The 22763-nt window shown below is 58.0% G+C and overlaps 2 protein-coding genes across 3 annotated transcripts in view; both read left to right on the top strand.

Moving 5' to 3' along the window:
- LOC123356641 (hydroperoxide isomerase ALOXE3-like) overlaps positions 1–650 on the top strand; it is a 52075-nt gene extending 51425 nt beyond the window's left edge. Inside the window, exon 15 of one of the 2 annotated variants that reach the window (XM_045000013.1) lies at positions 203–650. In XM_045000013.1, the coding sequence (XP_044855948.1) occupies positions 203–382 (180 nt within the window). In that variant the 3' untranslated portion in view covers positions 383–650. The remainder of the gene's footprint in view (positions 1–202) is intronic. The other variant, XM_045000014.1, reaches the window with a different exon arrangement.
- Positions 1–22763, top strand: part of LOC123356632 — a 1710063-nt gene that overhangs the window by 1026144 nt on the left and 661156 nt on the right. The window contains 1 exon segment of the mRNA XM_044999989.1: positions 11473–11481. Within this exon segment, the coding sequence (XP_044855924.1) occupies positions 11473–11481 (9 nt within the window).

Below are 22763 nucleotides of genomic sequence, written 5' to 3'. Positions count from 1 at the left end.
CTCGTGAGAGATTCCCTGGTACCCAAAGGGCAGGAGAAAGCACCACTTCTGCCTGAATGTCCATTACCCAGCAGCATCAGAAGGGATCCAAGAAGAAGGACATTCGGGCCAGCTTGGAATGGACCCTGGTTCTTCCCCTTTGCCGAGCGGGATCTGTGAGTTCAGGGCCTCCCTAGTCACTTCTCTCTTCGCTCCTTTCCAGAGACCCCTGGGCTGCTACCCTGAGGAGCTCTTCACTGAGGCAGAGCCCAAGCGGCTTATTGCCGCCTTCCAGGCACGTCTGGCGGAGATCTCCAAGGAAATCCAGCAGAGGAACAAGTCGCTGCCCATTCGTTACCCTTACCTGGACCCTGCGGAGGTTCAGAACAGCGTGTCCATATAACCCCGCAGGGCATCTCCTCCCGGCGCTCAGAGCACTTTCCACCTGACCTGAGAGTGTCTCGACGGAGCCAGCGGGAGGTTTCAGAGAGATTTGGCTGGCAGTGCTCAAAATGTGACCCCCGCCCTAGGGGCACCAATACCAGAAGGCAAATAAATAGAACCTCACATACGTTATGATTAATCTAATAATTTTTCAGCCATTCTTGTGATTTTGGAGCGCCTGGCTCATGGGACTTGAACACTAAAGACTTGCATTTAAAGTGTGCTCACTGGGCAGCTGAATTAGATGACAGAACAAGAAGCAATGGTCTCAAGTTGCAGCAGGGGAGGTCTAGGTTGGATATTAGGAAACACTATTCCCCTAGGAGGGTGGTGAAGCACTGGAATGGGTTCCCTAGGGAGGTGGTGGTAGAATCTCCATCCTTGGAGGTTTTTAAGGCCAGGCTTGACAAAGTGGTGTTGGTCCTGCTTTGAGCAGGGGGTTGGACTAGATGACCTCCTGAGGTCTCTTCCATCCCTAATCTTCTATGATTCTACGATTAGCACCCACTGCTGTGAAACTGGGAAGTAGCCCATTCTCAGGGTAATGGACTCAGGCTCTCGGCAGATTCAGGCAGCATTGCTGTGTCAGTTACACTCGGGGCAGCACTCCCCTCTCAGAGCAATCAGATCAGGCTCTCTGCTGACTCAGGCAGGCATCTCTGCATCCATTACACTTGAGGCAGTTCCCCTTCTCAGAACAATTAGCAGAGGCTTCCTGCAGACTCAAGCAGATGTTGCTGCATCGGTTACACTAGGAGTAGTCCCTCCCCCTTCAGATTGATTGGTTCAGGCTCTCTGTCCCACTCAAGCAGACATCACTGTGTCAATTAAATTCAAGGCAGTTTTACCTTCTCAGAGCTATCGTCTCAGGCTGGCTGAAGACTCAGGTAAGCACCTCTGCATCGCTTACACTGCTTGGGAAGTTTATCCCCAACTATATCAATTTAATTCTTATGATTATCAAGCCGATCTTATGATTTTTTTGCAGAGAAGGGCTTATTACTCTTGAACACTGGTTGCTGGCACACTTGGAAACCTTCAAACCATATCGTGTCCCAACACCAACGCTCCCTCCTTTTGAGGTCCCTTCCAGTCCTAGGAGACTGGTATATCTCCAGTTATTACCTAGGGAGAGAACCCAGGAGTCCTGGCTCCGAGCCCCACATGATGTACCCCACTAGACAGAATCAGCCATTCAGAGTGGAACCAGTCTGTGGTTTATTGCCCCCGGACAGGATCGCTGGGACAGCGTTGCCAGCGGCCGCGTGGGGCCCGTCCCTGGGGCTTGCCGGTCGGGCTCAGATGGACGTGCTGTTCTCGATTTGGTGGGGATCCAGGTAGCGGTAGGGGATGGGCAGGGATTTGTTCCTCTCTTGGATCTCCTGGGAGAGCTGGGCCAGGCGCCCCTGGAAGGCCACGATCAGCCGCTTGGGCTCCTCCTCCGTGAAGTGCTCATCTGGGTATGTGCCCAGGGATCTCTGCAAGGGAACGGGAGAGTGGTAAGGGACAGCACAGAAGGGCTCCCTCGCCCAGCGCTGAGATGCAGCCACCTCTGGGGCGAGGCGGCCGGTTACCCAGGGACCCCTCGCCCGGCGCTGAGATGTGGCCACCTCTGGGGCGGGGCGGCTGGTTACACAAGGATCTCTCATGTGCCCTAGAGCGCAGGGCAGATGTTTAACAGCTGTGTAGCAACACTGGGAAGAGTTCAGGCCAGGGAGGGAAGGAGAATCCTGCGGCCGGTTGAAACAACACAGTGGAATTTATGGGTGTTTGAACGGAATCCCCCAAAGTGCAGCTGGGCCGGGACACCTGGGTTCATGCCCCAGCTCGTGGAAAATGTCAGCGGGTCCTTTATTGTTACCACAAGCGGGGGGGGGAGAACTCAGCTGAAAGGCTCATTAAAGAGACACCCCCAGCCACAGCCCAGTGCCCCCTAGCGCCACCCTGGGGCCAGCCCCGCCTGCCAGGGGAGAGCGTCACCTGCCGAGCCCCCCGCCCTGCCCCACAGCGCCCCCCACTGCCGGCCCCACCTGCCAGGGGATAACGCCCCCTCCTGCCCCTGCTCTGCTCCCTGCCCCACAGCGCCCCCTAGCTCCCGTGTCCTCATCGAGTCCCCCGGCTCGCAGCAGAGGACCCAGAGGGTGAAGAGGATGGTGCTGGTGCTGTTGACCTCCGGGATGGTGTCCAAGTAGCTCTCCAGGGAGGAGGTGCCCTTGGCCTGGGGCGGGGGGTTCCTCATGGAGGCCGGGAAGTTGGGCATCCAAGCGCCGAACTCGTACTGCGGCCCAGAGAGAACCCCCCAGTCAGAGCAGCCGGGGACCCCCCAGCCCAGCCAGGGATCCCCTCCTCACCCCACCCAGGGGGCACCAGTACAGGGAAGGTCTGGCTCAGCCAAAGGTTCTGGGCACCCGGGGCTTGGTCGGAATCTCTCCCACGGCCAACGGGTGGGAGAATCAAGGGTGAAGGGGCATTGGGGTACTGAGTGCGGCAGTGGGGGAGGGTCCTGGGGGGCTGTGGCAGGGTCCTGAGGTGTCCAGGTTCTCACTGGGGTTGGGTGCTGGGTGGGGGATTGGCCGCTAGAGCAGGGTCCTGGGGATTGAGGTGTCATTGGGGTGGGATGCAGGGTGGGAGTGTTGGTGGCGGGATCTCAGGTCCCCATGCTGGCTGCCGGGATGTCGGTGGCTGGACCCCAGGGCCCCGTGTGGGGGGTGCAGGGTGGGGGTGTCGGTGGCTGCACCCCAGGGCCCTGTGGGGGGTAGGGAATGAGCCCCCCCCACACAAGTGCCCAGGATGGCCTCTCCCTACCTGCCCGTTGTTGAGGGCGGCGTGCTGGGCCGAGCAGCAGTAGATCCACATGGTCAGGTACTTGATGAGCTCAGGGATGCTCTGCAGGGACGAGGGGAAGCCTGCAGGATGGAGAACGGGTGTCACTGACCCGGCCTGGCCCTGCTCTGTGGCCTTGGGCTGGGACCCCTAGAGCCCAGTTCGATGCCTCCCTCTGCCGGAGCCTCCCCCAGTGAGTCGCTCCCCTGCTCCGGGTCTCAGCTCAGCCACGCGCCATCTCCCTGCCCTGCCTGTTCCCACGGCGGGGCCGTTCCCAGTCACCCCACAGCCCCGTCCCACCACCGTGATCCAGGCCACCCTGTCCCTATGGGGTTGGACACCTTGCTCCCCATCCAGGGGTCAGGACCCCTGCCTGCAGGGCCACTTGATATGAGCTGGGGTCTGTCCCCATTGACTCCAATGGAGAGACGCCCATTGACATCAGCTGGGATCCGGCCCCATTGACTCCAGCGGAGAGACGCCCATTGACACCAGCTGGGGTCTGGCCCCATTGACTCCAATGGAGAGATGCCCATTGACACCAGCTGGAGTCTGGCCCCATTGATGCCAATGGAGAGACGCCCATTGACCCCAGCTGGGATCTGGCCCCATTGACTCCAATGGAGAGACACCCATTGACACCAGCTGGGATCTGGCCCCATTGACTCCAATGGAGAGATGCCCATTGACATCAGCTGGGATCCGGCCCCATTGACTCCAATGGAGAGACGCCCATTGACACCAGCTGGAGTCTGGCCCCATTGACTCCAATGGAGAGACACCCATTGACACCAGCTGGGATCTGGCCCCATTGATGCCAATGGAGAGACGCCCATTGACACCAGCTGGGGTCTGGCTGACAGACACGCAGTCTGGAGATGTCCCCCAGCCACCCCTGCATAGAGCCCAGTGACCAGCGGCTGCAGAGCTCTGGGTTCACATGACCCTTACCAGATGCCTCGTTCCCCAGGAAGCCTTCATGGAAGATCTCATCTGCCCAGGCCTGCAGTTCGCAGTCGGCCAGGACGTGGGCGTCGCTGCGGTAATAGTGTCTGACGATGCCAGAGACGAAGCTGGAAAGAACAGAGATGTGTCATCTTGGTGGGTCAGTGCAGGCCACATCGCTCCCCAGTGCACCAGCATCACAGCCAGCGTCTGCAAACAGCCCAATGGTACCATGCACCCTGGCCGTTACCTAGTGTCTCCTCCTCTTCGCCCTTTCCTAGCTGTGGGAGCATGGCCTGGTGGCTAAGCCGCTGGCCTGACCTCCAGGTGATCTTGGATCTCGTCTACAGCAGAGCTGAACTTTTGATTTCAAATTGCACTTGCTCTTGTGGAAGTTAATACATTAAATAAGCATCGCCATTGACACAAAACATCTTGGCTTGACTGAAACCAAGTGTTTCCATTCACCCCCAATGAGACCTTTTCCTGGAATTTGGTTTTGGGCAAAATTCCCAAAAGTTTGACTTTTCCTCTCCATTCTTGTGTATTTACAAGTTTTCATTCATTTTTTCTAAGCCAACCAATCTACCACACAAAGTAAGTGATGGGGGTTAGGATAAAGGTAGAGGAGGGGATGTGACATATCTATCTTCAGTGTCTACATTGATCATAGACCTCTAATAAGTCAGCCCAAATTGTTTTGAATTTTTCATGCATTCCTTTTCTTCACAATGCCAGCCATTCGTCAGCCAGATCACCAAGCCAGGCATCAATATTTGATGGGGGTTGACTTTTCCACTGTGGTACTTTTTTAGTGCCCAAAGCTGACCGTTGGCACCACACTGCCTTGTTACCAGGGAATCTCCAGGTATTGGGAATAGAATCTGTGACACACTGTACCTCAAAATAGCTCCCTGTAAAACCCATATGCATCATTCATCAGAAGGGACCATTATGATCATCTAGTCCAGGGGTGGGCAAACTTTTTGGGGCGAGGGCCACATCTGGGTGAGAAAATTGTATGCAGGGCCGGGGCAGGGCGGGTGGAGTGCGGGATGTGGAGGAAGGGGCTCAGGACAAGGGATTGGGGCAGAGAAGGGGTGCAGAGTGTAAGAGGGGGCTCAGGGAAAGGGCTTGGGGTACAGGAGGGGTGCGGAGTGCAGGATGGGGCTCAGGGCAGGGAGTTGGGGTGCACGGGGTGCAGGGTGCAGCAGGGAGCTCAGGGCAGGTGGTTGGAATGCACAGGAGTGCAGAAAGGGGCTCAGGGCAGGGAGTTGGGTGCAGGAGGGGTGCGAGGTACAGGCAGAGGGCTTAGGGCAGGAAGTTGGGGGGCGGGGGGCAGGAGGGGTTTGAGCTCCAGCCCGGTGCTGCTTACCTAAAGTGGCTCCGGGGTGGCAGTGGCGCACACCAGGGCCAGGGCAGGCTCCCTGCATGCCTGCCCTGTCCCCACGCCACTCCAGGAAGTGCTGTGGCCCCTGGGGGGGGGGGGGGGCAGAGGGCTCTGCGTGCGCACATGGAGCCCTTTGCCTCCCGGCCCGGGGGCTGCTTCTGAGAGCAGCGCCAGGCCCGCAGCACCACCAGGGGTAATCCCGCGGGCCGGATCCAAAGCCCTGAAGGGCCGGATCCGGCCCGCGGGCCATAGTTTGCCCATCCCTGATCTAGTCTGACCTCCTGCACAATGCAGGCCACAGAATCTTACCCACCCACCACTGTATCAAACCCCTAACCTATGTCTGAGTTACTGAAGTCCTCAAATCGTGGTTTAAAGACCTGAAGGTGCAGCGAATCCTCCAGCAAGTGACCCGTGCCCCATGCTGCACAGGAAGGCGAAAAACCTCCAGGGCCACTGCCAATCTGCCCTGGAGGAAAATTCCTTCCCGACCCCAAATATGGTGATCAGTTAAACCCTGAACATGTGGGCAAGACCCACCAGCCAGCACCCAGGAAAGAATTCTCTGTAGTAACTCAGATCCCATCCCATCTAACATCCCATCACAGACCACTGGGCATACGTACCTGCTGAGAATCAATGATTGCCAAATTAATTGCCAAAATTAGGCTATCCCATCCTACCATCCCCTCCATAAACTTATCAAGCTTAGTCTTGAAGCCAGATATGTCTTTTGCCCCCACTACTCCCCTTGGAAGGCTGTTCCAGAACTTCACTCCTCTGATGGTTAGAAACCTTCGTCTAATTTCAAGTCTAAACTTCCTAGTGTCCAGTTTATATCCATTTGTTCTGGTGTCCATATTGGTACTAAGCTTAAATAATTCCTCTTCCTCCTTGATATTTATCCCTCTGATCTATTTATAGAGAGCAATCGTATCTCCCCTCAGCCTTCTTTTGGTTAGGCTAAACAAGCCAAGCTCTTTCAGTCTCCTTTCCATTCCTCGAATCATCCGAGTAGCCCTTCTCTGTACCTGCTCCAGTTTGAATTCATCCTTCTTAAACATGGGAGACCAGAACTGCACACAGTATTCCAGATGAGGTCTCACCAGTGCCTTGTATAACGGTACTAACACCTCCTTATCTTTACTGGAAATACCTCGCCTGATGCATCCCAAGACCACATTAGATTTTTTAACAGCCATATCACATTGGCGGCTCATAGTCATCCTGTGATCAACCAATACTCTGAGGTCCTTCTCCTCCTCTGTTACTTCCAACTGATGCGTCCCCAATTTATAACCAAAATTCTTGTTATTACTCCCTAAATGCATGACCTTGCACTTTTCACTATTAAATTTCATCCTATTACTATTACTCCAGTTTACAAGGTCATCCAGATCTTCCTGTAGGATATCGCGGTCCTTCTCTGTGTTAGCAATACCTCCCAGCTTTGTGTCACCTGCAAACTTTATTAGCACATTCCCGCTTTTTGTGCCAAGATCAGTAATAAAAAGATTAAATAAGATTGGTCCCAAAACCGATCCCTGATGAACTCCACTAGTAACCTCCTTCCAGCCTGACAGTTCGACCTGTTGTAGTCTCCCCTTTAACCAGTTCCTTATCCACCTTTCCATTTTCATATTGATCCCCTTCTTTTCCAATTTAGCTAATAATTCCCCATGTGGAACCGTGTCAAATGCCTTACTGAAATCGAGGTAAATTAGATCCACTGCGTTTCCTTTGTCTAAAAAATCTGTTACCTTCTCAAAGAAGGAGATCAGGTTGGTTTGGCAAGGTCTACCTTTTGTAAAACCATGTTATATTTTGTCCCAATTACCATTGACCTCAATGTTCTTAACTACTTTCTCCTTCAAAAATTTTTCCAAGACCTTACATACTTCAGATGTCAAACTAACAGGCCTATAGTTACTCGGATCACGTTTTTTCCCTTTCTTAAGAATAGGAACTATGTTAGCAATTCTCCAGTCGTACGGCACAACCCCTGAGTTTACTGATTCATTAAAAATTCTTGCTAATGGGCTTGCAATTTCCTGTGCCAGTTCCTTTAATATTCTTGGATGAAGATTATCTGGGCCCCCTGATTTAGTCCCACAGTGAGGGAGGGGCGGACTGGGAAACTGGCCAGGCTTCTGACCAGGGCAAGGTGGTATAGTCCTGGTGTGCAAGGCTGGCCAGTACTAGCTGGTGCCCTTCTCTGTGTGAGTCATGAGTGGCTCAAGGAGCTTTCATGCAGTCTAGCTGGGTGCGTGGGGGCAGGTGTCTGAAAAAGTGCCTTTTGGGCAATTCCAGTTTTTTTTTACTCAGAATTCTTTACGTGGCAGGAAAGCCGTGTTTCCAAGCAACTCTGAGCTGGTGGAATTTTCCACATGCCATCTGCTTCCTCGCCACCCTCTGCCCCGGCTCCTGCTCCTTACCTCTCAATGGCCGACCAGATCTTCAGCCCATCATCCCTGTAGTAGTAGTTGGGGATGCAGTCAACCCCGCGCTCTTGGATGTCATCAGGGAAGCAGAGGGAGGCGTAGGTCAGGCAGGCCATGCCCTTGGCCATCAGCACCTTGGTCCCCTCGATCCCCGAGCCCATGCCCTGGGAAGGGAGCAGAGACAGAGCCTTCAACCTCTGAGCCAGCGGGCCAGGGGGTGGGTTAGAATGAAATACCACCACCATCTATTTCAGCACAACGAGACAACTGACAATACGCCCCGTGACAAATGTGCCTCCCCGATGTTTCGCTTTGCGTTGTACCCCGGAAATGACCCAATCACTCGCAACCTCTGGTGTTTGTCCAACCAGTTCTTAGAAACCTCCAATGATGGAGATTCCACAACCTCTGTGCTTGCTCCAGAGTTAACTATCTTTAGAGAGAGAAAGCTTTTCGTAATATCTAACCTAAATCTCCCTTGTTGAAGATTAATCCTATTTCTTCTTCTCCTGCCTTCAGCAGGACCAGAGAACAATTGATCATCGTCCTCTTTGTAACATATTTGAAGACTATCAGGTCCCCACTCTCGGTCTTCTTCTCTCAGGACTAAATGTGCCCTTTTTTTTAACCTGGCCTCATAGGTCAGGGTTTCTAAACCTTTTATCATGTTTGTTGTTCTTTTCTGGACTCTCTCCAATTTGGCCACTTCTCTCCTAAAGTGTGATGCCCTCCCCCCACCCAGTTCTCCAACTGAGGTCTCACCAGGGCCAGACAATGACCTCCTGGGTTTTACTCACAACACTCTCGTTAATACAGACTAGAATGATATTATCCTTTTCCCCAAGTGTGTCTAATTGTTGCCTTATATTCCACTATAATTTCCAGATCCTTTTGAGCAGTACGACCCCCCAGCAGCCAATTATGTCCCAGGTGGGCATTGGATTTTTCCTTCCTCATTGGTGCACTTCCCACTTGTCTTCATGGAATTTCAGCTTGTTGATTTCAGCCCAATTTTCCAAGCTGTCACAGTCGCTTTGAGTTCTAATCCTGCCCATTGAAGTGCTTGCAACCCCTCCTGGCTTGATGTCAGCCTCAAATTATATCAACAAACTCTCCTCTCCGCAGTCCAAGTCATTCATGACAATAATGAATAGTGCTGAACCAGGCCTGACCTCTTGTGGGACCCCACTAGATTCCCTGTTTGACAGCTGACCATTGAGAACCCACTCTTGGTGTCTGGTCTTTCAAACACCCATAGTAATTCCATCCAGCCCAAATTTCCCTGGGATGTGTCAAAAGACTCAAATCAAGATATAAATCAAGATATATCACGTCTACTGCTTCTTCCCAGCCACAAGGCCAGCAACACTGTCCAAGAAGGAAATTAGGTTGGTCTGGCATGATTTGTTCTTGGCAAATCCATGTGGGCCATTCCTTCTAACCCTATGATCCTCTGGGCACATATTGATTGTTTAATCATTTGTTCCAGCATTTTCCAGATAGATCGACTGGTTTATAATTCCCTGGATCCTCTTTGTTCTTCTTTTCGAAGGCAGATGCCGTGTTTGCCCTTCTTCAGCCCGCTGGGACCTCACCCGTCCTCCAGGAGTTCTGGAAGTTAATTGCTAACAGTACCGATGAGCTGAAAGCAGAGGTTGCGTCCGCAGAGCCGTATGGTGCAAACACCAGGACCAACTGAGTTGGAGGCTGGCTCAAAGGATCTGCTCTCCAGAAGGTTCCCAATGTGGTTTTCATGGTGAGACAATACGGGAAGAGAGCTTCAGGGGTTCCAGATGAGGCTGGGACCTCAGAAACAGGCACATTTTACTCCCAAGTACATGGCTCTGGGTGGGGAGTGGGGGCTACTGGTTAGAGCTGGGAGCCAGGACTCCTGAGTTCTGTCCCCAGCTATGGGAGGTGAGTGGGATCTAATGGTTAGAGAAGAAGGGGTGGGAGCCAGGACTCCTGGGTTGTCTCCCTGGCTCTGGGACAGGAGTGGGGGCCTAGTGGTTAGAGCAGTAGGAGCTGGGGCCCGAGGAGGGGGGATTGGGAGCCAGGACTCCTGAGTTCTCTCCCCAGATATGGAAGGGGAGCGGGGTCCAGTGCCCCTGACCGTGGGGTCCTCTCACCCTTTCGATGTTCCCTCCGCCTCCGAGTAGCAGGGTCCTGCCCACGACGTTGATGTGCAGCGTGTAGCGGGTGTGGGGCAGCAGCAGCTATGGAGGGGAAGAGACAGGGGTGGGTGAGGGCAAGCAGGGAGCCACTCCCCACCCTCACCCCTGCACGTATCTGGGGGGGGGCAAGGACCTGGCCCCTCCAAGAAACCAGCAGCAGCTCCTTCTCCCCCTTCTTCCACGAGGTCAGGAAGGTGCTGGACCACGATGGGTGGAACACGGCCAGCGTGGGGCACGCCCAGCCTGGCACGCCAGGCACAAGCACCCACCAGGCACACGCACGTGCGGCTGGGCACAACTGGACGCCGGCAGCGGGGCCCGGCTGGCACGCTCCCCCTGCTGGGCTCTTCTCTCCCGCACATCTGGGCACAGCTGGCTGGGGGTGGGAGTGGGGGCAGCCCGGCCCCTCTCTCACCTTGAAGAGCGGGTGGCACATGGGCAGCTGGCGCAGGGTGGCCAGGGCGAAGGCCTCGTCGATCAGGTGGGTGAGCAGCAGGTGGCTGACGGACTCGTGCACCAGGAACTCGGCGTAGCGCACCCAGGTCTTGGCCAGGATCCAGTCCCACTCGGAGTCGCTGGGCAGGAAGATGGGGCTGTCGGGGCCTGGGCACTGGCTGAGCTGCGGAGGGTAGAGGCACAGGAGGGCTGGGGATATAGATTGGCGCAACCCAAGTGTGTGAATCCTGCTGCTTCCCCCAGGGGAGCCCAGGGGCCAGGATGAGGGGACATGACAGTGCCACAAATCCAGTGTTAGAAAGAGGAGACCCACAGAGCTGGGGTGTGTGTACACACACAACTGGGCACACACGCAGAGCTGGAGTGTGCATATACAAGCAAGTGGGCACACGCACGCACACATAGAAGGGTGTAGGGGGATAAGGGAACCAGGACTCCTGGTTTCTCTCCCTGGCTCTGTAAGGGAAGAAGTGGGGAGGTCTAGTGGTTACAGCGGGGGGGGGAGGGGCTGAGTGCCAGGACTCCTGGGTTCTCTCCCCGGCTCTGGGAGGGGAGTGGGGGCTGGTGGTTAGAGCAGGGGGGGCTGGGAGCCAGGACTCCTGGGTTCTTTCCCTGGGCCAGTCCCTTAGATGACAATGCCCAGCCCTGGGACTGTGTAGGGGTGGGGGCTGCATGGGGGCCCCGCCAGGCAGCGTGTGGGGGCTGTTATCTGAATGGCTATGGGGACGAGCTCCCCGGAGGGCTGCAGGTGCAGCAGGCAGAGGGGTGCGGCAATGTACTGCTGGTAGCCGTTGATCGTGTTGGCTGGGACTCCCTCCAGGATTTTATAGTCAGCGAGGAAGATGTTCCCCTTCTGCAAGGCACAGGGGGAGAAGAGCAGAGTGCGGGGGCCAGCACATCCCAGGGTGCAGAGCGGGGACCCCAGGGAATGGGGGAAAGCCGGGATGCCAGTGCTGCGAGCTTCCCCACAGCAGTGCACTGGGACTAGCCCCTGGAGCCGAGTGGCCAGTGCGAGCGCAGCCACTGGCTCTGGAATTGGGCCCGCTGGACACCGCTGACCCGTGGCTGCTGGTGCCCGGAGTGACGCTGGGGAGGGAGCCAGAGCGAGAGCTCAGACCACTTCCAAGTCCCCCCAGGGGTGTCCCCGGCGCCCCACTTACCACCAGCTCGTCCTGCAGGCTGCAGCTCTCCCCCAGGGAGGAGGCCACCATGGCCGTCGTGACAGGGAAGTTGCAGGGGAGCTCCGTGCAGCGCCAGATCACCATGGGGTGCATCCCGTTCAGGAACTGGTACCCGAAGAACGTGTCCTCTCGCCAGTGTGCCCGCACGTACTCTGGGGGGACACGGGCAGGGCAGCCGCGGGGTTAATGGGCCGGGACTCAGGGGAGCCGGGTTCGAGTCCTACCCTGGGTGCCTGGAGCAGCTTGCGGCGTCTCTCGGGCCCACGGCCTCCCCACACTGGAGAACGGGGCTAACGGTCCAGCATGAGAGGGGGCCTGATCTCGGAGGGAGTCTGGGCAGCACCTGGCACAAGGCTGGGGGGCGGGTCCCTGATCGCGGTTGGGAGGCTCTGGGCAGGGCCTGGCACAAGCAGCGCTGGGGTCTCCAGCCGCTTGCGTCACACCCGTCCCAATCACCCTGCTCTGTGAGGGGGGGCTCCGGTGGTCCCAGGCGAGCAGGGCTCGGGGGGGGTCACCCACCTGTAACCGGGGTCTTGTTGAAGTAGAAAACCTTGTTGATGTCGTCCAGCTTCGCCCACGAGTTGGTGCAGCTCAGGAAACCCTTCAGCCGCAGCTCCACCTTCCTGGGGGGCTGAGAGACATGCGAGAGCCCCTTGGCGGGGTGAGATGGGGATGGCCCTTTCTGCCCCCGACAATAACAAATAGGGCCTCCCTTTGCCCCCCCCCAGAGATGCACTGGTGGCAAAGTGGAGCCACGCTCGGAGCAGCTGCCCCCTGTCAGAGCGATGGGCTCAGGCTCTCAGCAGACTCAGGCAGCATGGCTGCGTTGGTGACACCTGGGTTTTCAAGCTCTTCTCCCCTACCACAAGGACTAGAGTGAGTAATATGGGTTGAGGGTGTTGTGTATGCATGGGCGCCAACTTATATGGGCTCTTGGAGCTAAAGCCCCAGGAATATTCATAATCAGGGGCTCTGCTCCACCAATATTTGGAAATATTAGATTTTTCCCCCTCCCCAGAGTTTTCCTGCCTGAATGTAAAGAGAGCGCACAGCACGTCTCTCTCACTCTCCTTTGCTGCTGCTGCCGGTAGCCTAAGGGCTGCAGCATTAGCATAAGAGGAATGTGCTAAGCATTAGCATAAGGGGAATGTGCTAACGACCGATCGAAAGGGAGTCGGGTTCAGATCCCCGAATCCGGAGTGGCGGAGACGGGCGTAAGAGGAATGTGCTAACGACTGCTGAAGCACTCAGGAGCGGAGGGGAGGGGAGGGGAGGGGGCCTCCCCTCCCCTGGAGGAGACACAAACGGGCCAGGAGACAGACATCATTCACCTATCACCTTAGCAGCAGTTGGGGCTTCCGTGAGTGTTTGACCCTATGATTTTTTATTATGTTTGAGTGTTTGACCCTATGATTCCCCCCCTGCCCCAGCCCCAGTCCCAGCCCCCCAGTGAGGCACAGCAGGCTGCACAGGGGAGGCAGGAAGCCACATGTGAAGGCAATGCCCCCTCCCCCAGCACCCACCAACCCACCCGCCACAGGAGGGATGGGAGAGGGAGGCTTCCTAGACCTGAGCAGCTGGGGCTTGGGTGAATTTTATGACACCCTGCTCCCCCGCCCCATAGCCACCACCACCCTGCCTACCCCACTTCTGCCCCATGCTGGGCAAGGGGCAGCCCCATCCCCCATCCACAGTGAAGTTATAGTGAGGGGCAGCAACATGGAAGGCCACCTGTGCCCCCCCCAGTACCCATCATAGGGGAGGGGAGTGAGCTTTCTGGACCTGAGAGGGGCTCTAGGAGCATGTGCAGAGTGTGTGTGCCATGGGGGGCAGGAGGGGACCCTCCCCTGGAGCTTGCTGCTGCCAGTGGTGGTGATGGGGAGTCCTCTCTGGCCCTAGCCCTGGGGCAGCCTGTCTGCACCCCAAGTTCCTCATCCTCAGCCCTGCCTCACCCCAAAGCCTGCACCCCCAGCACCGAGCACGCTCCTGCACTGTGAACCCCTCATCCCCAGCCCCACCCCAGAACCCTCACCTGAGGGGAAAAACATGCAACTTAAATTTGGTGGTCAGTTTGGAGTATCATTGTATTTAGCACAATATTTGATTATTTTACACCCTTCAAAGTATGTAACTGGTCGGATACAGGTGTTTTCTCTGAATACTGTCTGTGTGCCTCAGTTTCCCCAATGCATTTCTTAAGGCTCTAGATGGTGGGATAAGGGGGTGTGATTGTTGTAAAGCCCTAGAGGGCCAGTGTGATGCTGTCTGCACAGAGAATGGCCGACACCCTGTCTCCAGGCAACTGATGGCCTGGGCCACTCTCCTGCAAGGTGCCAACTGAAGGTGTTTGGAGTATCATTGTATTTAGCACAATATTTGATTACTTTACACCCTTCAAAGTATGTAACTGGTCGTATACAGGTATTTTCTCTGAATACTGTCTGTGTGCCTCAGTTTCCCCAATGCATTTCTTAAGGCTCTAGATGGTGGGATAAGGGGGTGTGATTGTTGTAAAGCCCTAGAGGGCCAGTGTGATGCTGTCTGCACAGAGAATGGCTGATACCCTGCCTCCAGGCAACTGATGGCCTGGGCCACTCTCCTGCAAGGTGCCAACTGAAGGTGTTGGAGAACAAAGAGATCAGGTGGCCTCCTAATGCTTGGAAAAGAGACAAAGGCCAGAGGAGGGAGTGTCAGTGCCTGTGCAGACTTCCGGGAAGCGCATGGTGTGGAAGGGGATGCTGGGATGCTTTGGAACAACTCCATACAAAGCCAGTCAGGACTCTGGGGGAGCCTCCTCTCTGAGCATACTGTCTCCAGGGCAAGAAGCTTACACCTTCCTGGGTCTGACCTCGGAGCATTCAGCCCTTCCACGTCATGCACTTTCCACAGCGAGTCTGCCCAGGCAGGTCCTGGGGCAACCAGAGGTCCCTGCACCCCAACTCCGCAGTCAGATGTGACTCTCAGCCAGACAGTAAAACAGAAGGTTTATTAGATGACGGGAACACAGTTTAAACAGAGCTTGTAGGTACAGAAAACAGAACCCCTCTGTCAGGTCCATCTTGGGGGGTGGGGAGCCCAGAACCAAGTTCTGGGTCTCTCCCCATTTCCCCAGCCAGCTCCAAACTGACACTCCCTCCTCTGGCCTCTGTCTCTCTTCCGGACAAGGAGGCCACCTGATCTTTGTCCCCAACACCTTCAGTTGGCATCTTGCAGGGGAAACTGAGGCACCCATACAGTATTCAGAGAAAATATTAAGGACATTCCCACTTCATCACAACAGGTGCAACAAAATATAATACTGTATATTGAAGTAGGCAAGTGCTGCTTCTGACTTTCCACTTTTAATTGACCTTTGTAATCTTGTGGCACTGATGCATTGTAGCTTCATTTTATATCGGCTTACAGGGCGGGAGCCAGGGCTGGCTCCAGACCCCAGCGCGCCAAGCAGGCGCATGGAACGGCATTGTCCTGGCAGGGCGGCATTTGGCTCCGGCGGACCTTCCGCAGTCATGCCTGCGGGAGGTCCACAGGAGCCCCGGGAAGAGCGGACCTGCCGCAGGGACGACTGCAACGGGTGCGCTGGTCCCGCGGCTCGGACGGAGCTCCCGCAGGCATGCCTGCGGATGCTCCACCGGAGCCGCGGGACCACGGGACCGTCCACAGGCACTTCTGCCCCGGCCGCGGGACTGGGGAAGGGCGGCGGAATTTCTAGAGCCGCCCCTGGCGGGAGCGGGGGGGCACCACCATTTTGGGCCCCACCAAAAATTATACAAACCTGCCGCCTATGCCGCTGCTGGTCAGTGGGGTCCTGACCGCAACACACTGACATCGGCACCTCGGTGCCTGCAGCCTGACAGGGGTCGGCTACCCCCGGGCTACTTTCCATATCCCCCTCAGGGCCTACCTCGTCGGTTGCACCGGATCCAGGCCAGTCAAGCTGCATCGGCTCCTCGGGACCAGGGCTTGGTGGCAGGTCCGGTAGCTCCTCCGGGAAGTCCGGCCAGGCGGCTCCTCCAGGTAGCAGCAGGGCTGGGGGAGCTCCGGCGGCCCCTCTTTGTAGTGGGCGCGGGGGAGTTCCAGCGGCCCCTCTGGGTACTGGTCACGGGGAAGCTCCGGTGGCTCCTCGACGTAGCGGGCGTGAGGAAGCTCCGGCCAGTCAGGACAGCTGCCTCGGGTCCTGGAGGGTTCCCAGTCAGGAGCTCCCGCCGGCACGTCTGCTCCTGGCGGTTGCTGGGCTTGTACTGAGCTCTGGCAACCCGCTCTTATACTTCCGGTCCCGCCCCTTGACTTCCGGGGGGCGGGAACAGGTGGCGGTAGCTCCGCCCACTTGGGTGTCTGTACCGGGGCTCCCTCTGCTGGGCAAGAGGGGAGCCACACCGACTCACTACATACCCCCCCCCTCAAGTCTGGCTCCCGCTCGTCGGGGCCAGGCTCATTCATCCCCTCGAGGCGGGATAGGAAGTCCGCGTTGGCGTGGTCTTTGCCAGCCCGATGCTGGACGGTAAAGGTGTAGGGCTGCAAGGCCAGATACCAGCGCATGATGCGGGCATTGTTGTCCTTCATCCGCATCAACCATTGGAGGGGAGCGTGGTCGGTGACCAGTGTGAACGGTGCCCCGAGGAGGTAGAAGCGGAGGGCATCGCAGGCCCACTTCACAGCAAGCGCCTCCTTCTCTACTACGGCGTAGTTCTTCTCCCGGGGAAACAACTTCCGACTGAGGTAGAGCACGGGGTGGTCCCTTCCCTCCACTTCCTGGGACAGGACAGCCCCCAACCCTACCTCAGAGGCATCTGTTTGAAGGATGAACCTCTGGTTGAAGTCCGGGCTGTACAGAACCGGCTCCTGACAGAGGCACCTCTGGAGCGTCCGGAGGCCGCTTCGCACTCCGGGGTCCACCGTATCTGCCGGGGGCAGTCCTTGCTTAACAGCCCGGTTAGGGGTGCCGCGATGGATGCGAACTGTGGGATGAACCGCTGATAGTACCCGGCGAGACCCAAGAACTGCCGGACATGTCGTTTGGTCGTTGGGGTGGGACAGTCCACGAGGGCTTGTAGTTTCCCGACAAGGGGTTTGACCCGTCCCCCCCGACAGTATAGCTGAGATACGTGATTTCCTGCCAGGCGATACGGCACTTCTTGGGATTAGCTGTTAAACCGGCCTGCCTCAGGGATCTCAGGACCGCGGTGACCCGGTTTAGGTGGTCTTCCCAGTGCCGGCTATAGACCACCACATCATCTAAGTAGGCGGCCGCATATTCACGATGGGACTGCAGCAGGTGGTCCATCAGTCTCTGGAAGGTCGCCGGGGCCCCGTGGAGACCGAAAGGCATTCGGGTGAATTGGTACAGCCCGGTCGAGGTGGCAAAGGCGGTTTTCTCCTTCGATGCCTCCTCGAGCGGGATCTGCCAATAGCCTTTGCTGAGGTCGAGGGTGGTAATATATTGGGCCTCGCCAAGGCGTCCCAGGAGCTCGTCCACCCGGGGCATTGTGTAGGCATCAAAGCGGGAGATGGCATTCACCCTCCGGAAGTCGATGCAGAACCGGCGGGTGCCATCTGGCTTGGGCACCAGGACCACTGGGCTACGCCATTCACTTTGGGATGGCTCGATGACCCCTAAGGCCAGCATGACCTGGACTTCCTCCTCGACTTCTTGGCGCATCTGGTATGGCAGCGGCCGAGTTGTTTCCCGAACCACCTTCCCTGGCTCGGTCTGGATTGAATGGTAGACCCGAGTTGTGTGACCCGGTATCACTGTGAAGATTTTCTGAAAGGCCTGGAGGAGACAGTTGGCCTGCTTGCGCTGTTCGTCGGTCAGCGATTCTCCGAGGAGGGGCGCTGCAGGGTCTTCTATTTGGGGTATGCGGGGTCCCAGTTCTGGCTCGGGCGGATAAGGGTTGATCAACAAACCCTCCCGGTCACGCCAGGGCTTCAGCAGGTTCACATGGTACCGTTGGGTCCCCTTACGTTTATCTGGTTGGCGAACCTCGTAGGTGACCGGTCCCACTTTTCGGGTCACTTCATACGGTCCCCTCCAGCGGGCAAACAGCTTGGACTCGCTCGAGGGAAGGAGGAGTAGGACGCGATCCCCGGGGGCGAACTCCCGTGCCTGTGCCCCCTGGTTGTAGGCCCGCTCCTGTCGCCCCTGCGCTGTCCTTAAGTTCTCCCGTGCCAGGGCCCCGGCCTGGGCTAGATACTCCTGTAGTTTGAGGACGTACTTCAGGAGGCCCTGGGTTGGGGAAGCCGACTGTTCCCAGGTCTCCCGCATCAGATCTAAGAGGCCTCGGGGTCGGCGTCCGTATAACAGCTCAAACGGGGAGAATTTGGTTGACGCCTGGGGGACCTCCCGGATGGCCAACAGCAGGGGTGGAAGAAACTGGTCCCAGTGGCGGAGCTCCTCCGGGGGGAATTTTCGCAACATCCCCTTGAGGGTTCGGTTAAATCGCTCCACCATCCCGTCCGTCTGCGGGTGGTACACCGATGTGCGGAGCTGTTTAACCCCTAAGAGCTCGCAAACCTGCTGTAACAGCCGGGAGGTAAAATTCGTCCCTTGGTTGGTCAAGACCTCCTTGGGCAGCCCTACCCGTGCAAAGATCTTCACCAGTTCCCCCGCTATAGCTCGGGCCGTAATGCTCCGCAACGGGACGGCCTCAGGGAAACGGGACGCGTAGTCCACGAGCACCAGGATGTATTGAAAGCCGGTGGCGCTTTTTGGGAGGGGGCCCACGAGGTCCATGACGACCCGCTCGAAGGGGGTCTCCATCAGGGGCATGGGGATCAGGGGCGCCTTGGAGACCCCAGCAGGAGCGGCTAGTTGGCACTCCGGGCAGGAGCTGCAGTATCTCTTCACATCCTCATAGACTCCCGGCCAAAAGAACCGGGCTGTGATCCAGGCGAGGGTCTTCTCCCGCCCCAGGTGCCCCCCGGCTGGTATATCATGGGCCAGCTTCAACACGGCTCGCCGATGACATTGGGTACTAGCAGCTGAGTCTGGGGTTCTTGCGTGCGGGGATCCCGGTCGACCCTGTAGAGCCGGTCTCGGCGCAGCTCATAGTGGGGCCACTGGGTGGCTCGCTGGGGGTCGGTAACAGCCCCGTCGACCGCCGCCAGTTGCTCGTAAGCGCGGCTGAGCGTTGGGTCCGCCCGTTGATCCCGGCAGAAATCGGTGGTAAGGCGGAGTTCAGGGGCGAGCTCCAGCGGGCGCCCCCCGCCGTCCTCGCTCTCTGCCACGGTCCCTGTGGCCTCGTCCTCAGTGGTCGGCGAGAACTCCTGGTGGTCTGCTTCCAGGGCGGGTGTGGCTCGGAGGACCTCCTCGAAGGCGGGCCAATCCCGACCCAGGATTGGCCCGCGAGGCGAGGGGCCAGACCGACCACCAGGCTCCGGGTGACGCCCGCGATCGTGAGGGGAACCCGGGCGCTCGGGTAGGGCCGGACGTCCCCATGGATACATTGTAGGTGTATCATCCCCAGGCGGGAATCGGCGGGAGGTCCCAGATCCTGGCGGATTAATGTCTGGCCGCAGCCGGAGTCAATCAAGGCCTGGATCGTCTGACCCCCGACAGCCACAGGGACGGTAAGTTTGGGATTCTGGGTTGGTCGGGCCCGACTGTGCCCTGCACACACTTGTCCGTAACTACAATCCATTGCTGGGCAGTCTCGCTGGAGGTGCCCTGTCTTCCCGCACCTGAAACAGGGACCGAGCTCCGGATGTCTGCTCCGGGAGACTGCTCTCCGAGGGGGGCTTCGTTGGGCCCCCGGGGGCCCCTGGCCAGGGGGCGTTGGCCCGGCCCGGGGGACCAATTCAGGGCGCCGGCTCCGGGCAAGGGTCCGGTCCGCGGCCCGGGTGCTGTGACCCGCTCGGGGGGTTCCCCTTCTTCTCACTGCGGGAGGATTCCGGCCCGGAGCTGGGAGGCCGAAGGGCGGGCCCCACCGGAGTCTCGGCGGCGAGGAAGTCCTCCATAAGTGAGACCGCCGCGGCCAACGTCGTGGGCAGGTGGCGGAGCACCCAGGCCCTTCCTCGGGCAGGCAGGGTGTGGACGAATTGCTCAAGGACGACCTGTTCGACTACTTCCTCGGCCGTCCTGGCGTCCAGCTGTAGCCACCGCCGGCATGCCTCCTTCAAGTTTTGGGCCACCAGCCGGGGGCGGGTGCCCGGAGGGTACGTCTGGCTCCGGAACCGCTGCCTAAAGGTTTCTGGACTGACGTCCAAGGCGTCTAAAATCGCGGCCTTTACCCGGTCATATTCCTTGGCTTCCTCTGTCGCCAGTCCGTGGTAGGCCGTCTGTGCCGCCCCGGTCAAGTAGGGGGCCAAAAGGGTAGCCCACTGATCTCGGGCCCACCCGGCGACGAGGGCCACGCGTTCGAAGGTGACCAAGAAAGCCTCGGGGTCATCATCCAGGCCCATCTTGGTCAGTCGCAAGGGGGCGGCTAAGCGTGGTGTCCCAGCGTTCTCCCCTGCTGGCCCCGCAGCAGGGCGTGGGAAGGTGGCCACCAACTGTTGCAGCTGGTTCCCCAGTTGTTGCACTAATTGCTGCTGCCGCTCCAGTTGAGCCACATGTTGCTCTTGCTGGAGCTGGAGATGGGCGGCATCTTGCTGTCGCTGCTGCTCGAGTTGGGCCGCCTGCTGCTGCTGCTGCAGCTGGGCCGCCTGCTGCCGCTCTTGACTCTCTGTGAGGAGCTGGAACCACCGCTCCATGTCCATATTCCGGTAGGGAGGGGGTGGGCAGCTGCCACCCCCTCTTTCGACCCCTTCTCACAGGGGTCAGGGGTTCAGGGTCCCTGGTCAGGTGCCACGTGTGACCGGGCGAGTCGGGGCTCAACTCTCCCAAGGGCGGAGGGGGGCCACACCGACTCACTACAGGTCCTCTATCTCGCAGGGGCTGATCCCCTTCTGGGTTCCTGGCGACAAAGACACAGTCAGGAGGCTTAGTCCCCTGGTGCCGGGGCTGAGCAACAATCAGTACCAGGAGCTCAGGCCCTCAGGGGCGGGGCTGAGCAGCAAACAAAGTCGGGAATTTAAGCCCAGGCCCTCAGTCAGGGCGGGGCAGCAAACAGCAGTTCTAGGCTCGGACCCTCAGGCAGGGGCGGAGCACACAGAGTCAGTAATTTGAGCCCCAGGCCCTCGGTCAGGGCGGGGCAACAAACAGCAGTTCTAGGCTCAGGCCCTCTGGCAGGGGCTGAGCAACACAATAGTTCAGGGGCTCAGGTCCTTAAGCAGGAGCTGAGCAAACAATAGGTACGTCCAGACTGCTATGTCTGAGCGCTGGTGTGAGAGGGAGACTGCCACCCGTGAGTGGGGTGGCAGGGGGGACACAGGCCCACCCACTCCACTGTGTCCCAGCCCGGGGCCCTGGCAGCGGTTATCACCGCTGCTGGTCAGTGGGGTCCTGACCGCAACACACTGACATCGGCACCTCGGTGCCTGCAGCCTGACAGGGGTCGGCTACCCCCGGGCTACTTTCCATATCCCCCTCAGGGCCTACCTCGTCGGTTGCACCGGATCCAGGCCAGTCAAGCTGCATCGGCTCCTCGGGACCAGGGCTTGGTGGCAGGTCCGGTAGCTCCTCCGGGAAGTCCGGCCAGGCGTGCTCAGGCGGCTCCTCCGGGTAGCAGCAGGGCTGGGGGAGCTCCGGCGGCTCCTCTTCGTAGTGGGCGCAGGGGAGTTCCAGCGGCCCCTCTGGGTACCGGTCACGGGGAAGCTCCGGTGGCTCCTCGACGTAGCGGGCGCGAGGAAGCTCCGGCCAGTCAGGACAGCTGCCTTGGGTCCTGGAGGGTTCCCAGTCAGGAGCTCCCGCCGGCACGTCTGCTCCTGGCGGTTGCTGGGCTTGTACTGAGCTCTGGCAACCCGCTCTTATACTTCCTGTCCTGCCCCTTGACTTCCGGGGGGCGGGAACAGGTGGCGGTAGCTCCGCCCACTTGGGTGTCTGTACCGGGGTTCCCTCTGCTGGGTAAGAGGGGAGCCACAGCGACTCACTACAGGCCCCCTCAAGGATTGATCTCACAGCCTTGGGTTTAGCAGGCCGATGCTTAAACCACTGAGCTCTCCCTCCCTGGCCTTTCCTCTAAAGCACTTGCAACCCCTCCCAGCTTGGTATTGTCTGCAAACTTGGTAAGTATAACAGAGGATATTACTGGGAGGGTTTCACCGTGTCTCAGAGGGTTACACCCTGGTGGGAGGGGGCTAGGCCTGTACTGGAATAAGGTTACTCTGTGCTTCACAGTGTGGCAGAACCTAGAGTGTCCATTAACGGGGGAATCAGCATGTGGAATGGACAAAAGCCCCCTCTGCATTCTCTCACATTGCCCTTCTTGTCCTGGCAGGCTGCAGATTAACGTCCACGTTGTGCTACAGATTAACGTCCACGTTTTGCTCCAGATCATTTCATCCTCCCAGGGGGAAGGAAATGGCTGCAATGGAGCTGGCTCAGGTAAGGGATTATCAGGGAGCTGGTGGTGGGTTCTGCTTGGAGGGAGAGGAGCAGTACGTGCATAGGAGGGTAGGAGCTGCTGGAGGTGGTGGGAGGCAGGAAATATCTCGGGTGGAGAAAGGGCGGGGACAGGATGTGACAAACCTGCTGAGACTTGTGTACTCTAGGGTGTGATGGGTTGTCACCCCGGGGTGCAGTCTGGGGGGCTTCTGGGAACCGCTGTGTCCTCTAACCCTCAAGCTGGGCTGGCCCTTTTCACACTGTTTTGCTGGAGATTCAGCCAGCCTCTCCAGGCCCTGTTATCACCCAACACGACAGCAGGAGGCACCATGCAGCCAACTAAGCTACCTGAGTGCTTTACCTGAGCCACTCAAGGACAGATAGAGACAACAGCCAATTTCCCAGCTCCCCAGCCTTGCACACCTGCTGTAGTATAAATTCAGAATTATACCATCTTATAGTGCACAGGGATCTCTGTAATGTCAGCTCATTAATATAGTTCGCCTT

This window comes from Mauremys mutica, chromosome 26 (assembly GCF_020497125.1).
Source record: "Mauremys mutica isolate MM-2020 ecotype Southern chromosome 26, ASM2049712v1, whole genome shotgun sequence".
Taxonomy (NCBI): domain Eukaryota; kingdom Metazoa; phylum Chordata; order Testudines; family Geoemydidae; genus Mauremys; species Mauremys mutica.
The sequence above is the reverse complement of the archived record's forward strand: the minus strand, read 5'-3'. Positions and strand labels throughout refer to the sequence as shown.